The 7,777-nt window shown below is 34.8% G+C and overlaps 1 protein-coding gene across 1 annotated transcript; it reads right to left on the bottom strand.

The window, feature by feature from the left end:
- Nucleotides 1-1,851: 1,851 nt before the first annotated feature.
- On the bottom strand, nt 1,852-7,591 carry vps36 (vacuolar protein sorting 36 homolog). The gene is made up of 14 exons (XM_014980713.2): nt 7,413-7,591; nt 7,100-7,168; nt 6,656-6,726; nt 6,215-6,329; nt 6,019-6,108; nt 5,537-5,623; nt 5,206-5,238; nt 4,242-4,319; nt 3,931-4,065; nt 3,759-3,824; nt 3,571-3,635; nt 2,669-2,753; nt 2,482-2,558; nt 1,852-2,344 (listed from the first exon to the last, which is right to left on the bottom strand). Exons 1-14 carry the CDS (start codon nt 7,506-7,508, stop codon nt 2,263-2,265), a joined length of 1,149 nt encoding a protein of 382 aa, XP_014836199.1. The 5' UTR covers nt 7,509-7,591; the 3' UTR covers nt 1,852-2,262.
- Between the last annotated feature and the right edge of the window lie 186 nt (nt 7,592-7,777).

Here is a 7,777-nt window from a genome sequence, read left to right as displayed (position 1 = left end):
AATAAAACGAATTACTGACCTTACCTTCAGTCCGTCCATACTTGAAATGTTATGTTAATAACCGAAACTACTGGATAATGAGGCTATAGCGCCACAATACAATTTACTTAAATAAACTATTATAGGATAAGGATAAGTGCCATGAAATTAAAATAAATAAATGGACAAATGTATTCACAGGAAAGTTTATAAATAATGACAGACATTTCTCAAAATTTGAACACATTATGTAGCTATTTCATCATCCAACAATTTCATGGTTTAATCAGTACACAAAATAGTTTAAACTACTGTGGCTAATCAGATACTAATCTTACCTTCCAGTAACAGCCCTGACAGTTATCTATTAGATTATATTTATGGGCTAAAGGTGTTGTGTGGTGTGTCACCAGAGCAATAGAGAAATTGATCAAGTAAAATGGCAAAACTTTGCTAGAGAAAGCATAATTTCTGAATCTATTCACCAAATATACTAAAAATACTTCAAACAATGTCACAAAGATATGGAAGAATGCATCTACAACTACCATAGAGCTGAAACTAGCGGACTAACTAAAAAACCTGTCCCCCTGCTTATCAAATATGTCACTTATTTGACCAAATATACAATGCTTTCAAAGAAAATCATGCATTTATTTATTTATTTATTTATTTACTTATTTATTTATTTATTTTTTCACAAAAGTGAATCAACAACTTGAGAAATGTAAACTGGATGAAACATTGATTTAAAACTTCATGACAAAATTGAGCCCTGGAGATGAAAAAAATCCCATCTGAATGTATTTAGAGTCAGTGGCTTATTAAAATTTCCCCTTAGCCTAACCTTCACACTCCACAACATGCACAGAATCCATTGATTTGAAAATTGTTCTCATCATTTTGCCTTCCTCTAAAATAAAACTAGAATAGCTCACTATTCCACAGAAAAACAGGAAATCCCGTGTTCAAGAAAACAATGGACAATCCTAAAAATTATTCAAAGCATGTGTAGCACATAAGTGGTTAAAGTAACAAAACATTTCAATAAGAGTCTTATTCTGTCAGATTCTGCATATGCATTTTGACTAATAATAAATAGTAAGAAAATAACCAAGGTATATTACTGTACCTTTATTATATTTGTCATATCATTTCTATCAGTCCACCTTGCACTGATAAAGTAGAACAAGCAATATCTTAAAATGTAAACACATTTGTATTGACCTACTTGCCTCAAGCCAGATTTCCTGAAAGAATTGAGCTCAACTATTATCAATAAGTGAACCACATGGCAAGCTAATCTAATCAGTTTCACCGACCTTCATTTTTCCTTCAGTGAGAGCAGGGGAAAAAAATAACAGGAAGCTTCTCTGGGGATGAAACAGTTCACTGATCAGCTCAGTTCACAACGGGGACAAAGAGTGATCTGACTCTGAGTTTCAAACGCTCCACACAGATCAAAGCTAAAAAGATATGGCCATTGACTGGTGCGTATTGCTAAATGCTCATATCTTACAAATTTATTAGTTTCTCTATGGTAAGTTGATGTAGGACATATTGTAAAATGGCAGCTTCCAATGCTAGATAATAAAATGCTTTGATTTATATTTAGTCACAAGTCTGTTTAGTTCGACGGTGGTCATTTGGAATTGACCCCTGTTTTCTAGGAAATGAGCCAAATTGGAAGGAAATTTTGTAGCGGCTTTATTAAATTTTGGCCTGTAATGAAAATGATGGAACAGAACTGACTTTTTCTGATAGACAAGGCCAAAAGACAAAATACCAAAGACGAAGTCAAGTAACATGGTTCGCTGAAATGCTACGCATCCAGACATGCATGAGAATTGCACAACAAACAGGACAACAGCAAAAGTTTCCAACCATTTATTATAAAAAATGTGTGGCTTACTTTGGAACAATGGATCCAGATACTAGAGGCTTCAAGAGTTTCATAACAGTGTGCTAGCTTCAAATAAGCCTGCAGGTAAATCACAAAGACAAGAAAGTAGAAAACAATACATCAAATAAACAGAAAGCATTAAGTGCATTCTGTAAAATAATGTAGAATCGTTTCCTTATATACAGCATTTAGAGGTAATTTAGAAAAACGATAATTAAGACAATAACTTTGCCTCACAGATTAGGTATTCTAAAAAACAAAAAAAGAATAGAACAGCACCGAAGAGGACCCACAACGAAGAGGAAGTGTCATCACCAGACAGAGTTCATCATGTATAGTTTTTATGTTCATCCTATATTCTTAGCATTTATTTAAACAGATCAAAAACTGTTTGGGTAAAATCTTAAACCCTCAACAGAGTCATCCCTACATAGGTGGCCCATCTTCTCAGCAAGCAGCAACCTGAGAATGAAAGCAAACAGAACACATATAAAGAAGAGCAAATGTGCAAAATTGAGCAAAAAAAAAAAAAAAACATAAAAAAGACTATCAACTGTCAAACATAAGACATAGACGATGACTATTTTATGTTAGCTTACCGCTCCTTAGACAGAAGAACAGAAAGACCCAAGAGCTTTGCAAACTCCTCTGCTGTCAGGGAGCCTTTTTCTGTCACCTGCAATTAAATCACAAATCATAAAGACAAATAATAAGGGTAAATGCCTCAAATATTTAGGAGATAGTGGAACAAGCTGGGGTATGATGTTTGTGAAGGATGAAACTCACATTGTCCAAAGCTGAGGCTATCATCTCCTCTTCACTGTGAGACTGCAGCTGGACCACCATCACACCGCTGTCAAACACACGCAGCCTACACACAAGACAAGACACCAAAACAAAACAAAACAAAAACTGAAGCAAGGAAATCGGTCAGGGATTGAGAGTAAAACTAAAACAAACACAGACATCAATATATAAAAAAAATATATACACATAAAATATGCAAGAAAGGCACCGTTTATTAATCAGTGCAACAGGATGTGGGAAAACGTGAATGATCTTATAACTAGTTGAAAAGAAGTGATTGATCAGGACTGATGCACAGAATTTAGCCATCTGACCTAAAGGTATAAAACATGGCAATAACTGAAACAAGACCAACAAAAAGAAGTTAATGAGACACAGATATCCTCTGGTTTTATTTCAGGACATCAGATTAAAAGGGGCTTTAAACATATGGATTCCACACTCCAACTTAAGAAGATAACAATTTTGACACCCATGTTTTATCTTCCTTAACTTCACCAAATAAAATCCCAGTAATATGCATAGAGGTTTGTTGTTGCAGCACAACATTTTTTAAAAAGGTCCACAATTACTTTATTGAAATACAAAGTTTAGGTTCACAAGGACCAGTTACCCAAAACCAATATGGGAAAACTTGGCTTTTGTTATTTCAAACAAAAAAAAAAGAAAAAAGAAACGACAAAAAAAAAAAAAAAAAAAATACAGGAAGTAACAGGAAATGACAGCTGCGGAAGCCTGGACAGACGTTCTCACAACAGGAAGCCAGGCAGGAAGAGCCTGGTCAGCTTTGTCTATGCTAAACACTTACCCTTCTCAGCATCTAAAGGAATGTAACGCACACAGATAATTTAAACAATGCAATACAAACAAGTCAAACTCACCTCAAGGGTAGTTTCAAGGACTCAAACATTTTGCAGGCGTTTAGCAAATCTTCAGGAGATAAAAGCTGGGGGAAAAAGGAAAGAAAAAAAACCCATAAGCATAGATGTTTGTCTGGGGTGTAACTGTACAAATTACCAACTTATGTCACATGAAACATCAGCTGACACGATCAACGTGTGAGCATCACCTCCATCCCCCTGGCACGGTTGACGAGACAATACACCTCTGTGAGAGCCATCATACCGCCACGCTCCTGAGATGGCAGCATAGAGAGAGCATGACATTTATGCAAGAGTTGCAAGAATAAAACCTGAATTTGTTTTATTCTTGTGTAGACAGCAAACAGCTGAGACACCCACCTCCAGAGGAGCCTGCAACATATCTCCCAGTTGTTTAGCCAGCTGCATATGATAATGAGTACCAGATCCGTGTGTTTCCCTGGTAACAGGGTTAGCAATGCCCATGCTCAAGAGGTAAGACTTAAAGCGAATTGTCTATGGAAAGAAACATAACTGTAGATTCAAAAAATGTTGCTAATCTTTGAGCATCAATGAGTTAATAACAAGCAATATGGTATCCGATTCATACTTTAGTAAATTTGAAAAACGAAGGGAAAAACTTTAATTTTTAAAAGTGTTACTATATCTCATGTTGTTGCTGGTATTCTTACCTCATCTTCTGTAATGTCTCCCTGTTTGTCTTTGATCTTGCTTGCAATAGATCTGGATAACTCCACCATTTCTTTGGCCTGCCAGTTAGAGGGTCATTTAGAATATCACACCGGAGGTTGATACTGATCAAGAATATGCGGTCTTTTCACTTGTGACTGAACATATGCACATCAAAAGTATTCCTACCCCTTTAACCTCTTCAAAATGTGTCATCTAACCAAAAATTTATTTTATTGGGACATAACAGGATTGCAACCAACAGAAAGGAGTGTTTACCTGTATAGAGAAAGAAAAATGATAAATGCTAATATGCATTTAGCCCCCTATAATCTAATACCCCTTAATAAAATACATGGCAAAAACTGCTTTCAGAGGTGATCTAATTAGTATAATATGCTGGACATGTCAGGGTTGTGAAGCTAAAAAAGAAGGCTTTGGAAAGGAGTCTTATGAAGCCCCTTTTCCAGTTTGCTACAAGCTACATAGGGAACATAACAAACATGTGGAAAAGGTACTGTGGTCAGATAATATCTTAAGGCAAGATTACATCCTGGGAAAAACTGACAATATATGTAACTCTGAACACATCATTCACATGGTGAAATATGGTAATAATATGGTAAATTTAGCTAAATAGCCCGATTATTTTACAGAAAAAAAGTCCCCTAAAAATAATCACTCAATCTCTAAATGTGCAAAACTGATAAAGACATACCCAAAACAGACTTGCTCCTGCCATTGCCTCAAAAAATGGTTCTACAAACTATTTACTCAGGATGGTTGAAATCAAATGCATGGAACATTTTAATTTGAAAAAATTGTCACAATTGTTTTTGTCCAATAAAATTCGAATAAAATACATTGACAGTTGTGAAATTCAAGGGGTATGATTACTTTTGCAATGTACTTGCAGATAATTTCCATTATATATTTGCAGGAAAACACAATAAAAGCTTCCTTTACCTTCACCATAAGCTTACTGAGGTCCTCAAAGGCCTAAACACAAATATGAAAAGTTATTGAAGCTTCAGATGTTCAGAAGATTTAATAGTAAAACACAAATATTTTCCAGAACACTCTATCCATGACTACAAGACAGTTAAAAATGCAACTTTCATGTTAGCTTTTAAATTGCTGTTCCTCCATATCATTGCCTTTAGTAGCTTTTATATTTTATCTGATATCTGGATTTCATTTCTTTCTTCTGAGATATTTCCACGAATCAGCTGAAAATACAGGATCTCAATACGGTCATTCCTTTGCTTTTTTTTCCGTTTTTGTTTCCAGAGATTACCTCAGAAATGTTCTTGTCCGTTTCTTTCCTCTTCTCCTCTATCTTCCTTTCAATGCCAACAATTCCCACTGCGCGTGTCCTTCCTGTCTACATGACCACAAAGGGAAAGAAAAACGCACGCAGTTAAACAGTAAATTCAACAGCTGATAACTATAATCCAAGAACAAAGAAACATAACAGCAGAGAAATTCTGGATATTAAAGTTAAATATCCAGTATTTAACTTTACTGGATAATGACTAATCTAACTATGTTTTTTTTTTTTTTTAAAAACTATGTTTAATTAGCTCAACTAAGAGAAAAAATGTAAAAAAGGTAAAAAAGACTGCCACCTAGTGGATAACAATTAAACTGGTCAAAAATATCTGATTGAATATTTAAAGTCCTAATTTTGAAGCAGGATGATCCTCTACCTCTTATCTTGCAGTCTGGAACAGGGTTGTGATTAAGATAAATTGACAAGGATGTTGTTCAGATTCTAACCTGAGGCCCAGTTCCTGTTGAGATGGGTTGTGAAACTGGCGTATTCTCCCACCTTTTCTGGGTAATCTCTTCTGTCAGTCTCCTGTAAAACTGCAATTGAATGGTATGGCGTCAGTTCCAGCCAGGTAATCATAAATAAGAGAGTGCAAAGATTAAAAAAGAAAGAGCTCTGAAAACTGTGTGAATGTGGGAATACCTCAATCTGCCCATGTTCTTTAAAAGACAGCTTGATGAAAGAGTACTTGCTGTTCTGGTATGGACCAGGCTCCTTGTTGGCAGGTGATGGATGCAGGTGGATTACTATTTTTGCACTTTAAGGCAAAAATAAAACAGTTAATCATAGCTTTTCTAAAAAATAGATTTAAGTTGCATGACACTACTAAAACAGGAATTATTACTTATGATTAGTGATCATCTTTGTATCACTATCTTTAATCTTTTTTTTTTTTTTTTTTGCATTTTTTTTCATAATGACATTGCCCCCACCACTCCTGAAGAGTCTTGCAGTCATTAAAATAGGGTTAGGAATAAGGCCAAATGTATTATTATACAGTACTGTACAACTACACTTTTGACAATGGGAATGGTTGTTACAGCAAGGTAATTGAAACTAGCTAACTATCCAAGTTCTGTGTACCTCTTTCCTATTCCTGCAGCCTGCTCTTCAAAGAAAATAATCTGAGACAGGGGCATGGCCATGCAGCAGTCCTGTCAAATGGAAAAAAAAAGAAATTCACAAGTCATAATTAGACAAATCATAGAAAAGTACTTTTAACTATAATCACCATAAATGTTAAAGCAAGATCAAAAACTAGCAATATGAATAAATTATTTAGGGTGAATGTTGACCAAAGTTTTGGTTTCATGTTGTAAGTTACATGGCAACAATCATAAGTTGCTGTTTATAATAAAATGAGTCTATCATAAGTAATAACACTATAACTACACATCTTATATCCGCAAACAATGCTGCATGTGTAAACTCTTATTTTATGGCTCATCTTTGAGTTCTTTGAGTCAAAGATCAATTTAACATGAGAATGAATAACATTTGCTTTATTTGCATTTAAAATTTCCTTACGTGATTCTTTCCGTCCCTCCAGATCAACCGATGTGTACTCAACAAGGCGACTCCAACATCCAATTTTGCCTGGTAGTAACACAGGAAGTAATTTTTCATTATGGCAATATTTTTAACATGTTTTGAGTATAGTTTTAAAGACGTTTTTTTTCAATACTTGCATTGAAAAATGCAAGTATTGCATTTTTCAATGAACATATTGCAATGAACATTGCCTCGACTCACTATAATCTAATTACCGAATTTCTTACTTAATTTTTCGCTTCTGTTTTGATAGCAATAAAAAAACTGCTAATAAATAATAAAACTTTACCTTATCATCACCATCATACAGTCTGACACCTCTCTGCTGTATCACTAAAGTTTCGTTTATTTCTAAGAGCCCATTTGACCACGAAAACCGGTCCATTTTTTCTCTTCTAAGAAGGAAAAGACCAAAAACAATAAATTGCTCCGTTGCAAACACCCGTTCTGTATTTACTTCCTGTAAGCTGTTTAAAAGTTGCCTGCATAGAATCACTAACATAGCATTAACTGTAAATATAAATGCTGCAGAATTCATGTTAAACATGTATATCTTGTAATATGGGGTGTTTCTTCCCTTATTATTTGTTAGCTACTGTTAAAATAAAATCTACACCAAATATTTGCGATCAGGTACCTCACGGGTGTCCTTTC

The sequence above is a fragment of the Poecilia mexicana genome, unplaced genomic scaffold (genome assembly GCF_051168715.1).
Source record: "Poecilia mexicana isolate PSO_F unplaced genomic scaffold, ASM5116871v1 scaffold_14, whole genome shotgun sequence".
NCBI lineage: Eukaryota > Metazoa > Chordata > Actinopteri > Cyprinodontiformes > Poeciliidae > Poecilia > Poecilia mexicana.
This window is presented reverse-complemented; position numbering and strand designations above follow the sequence as displayed.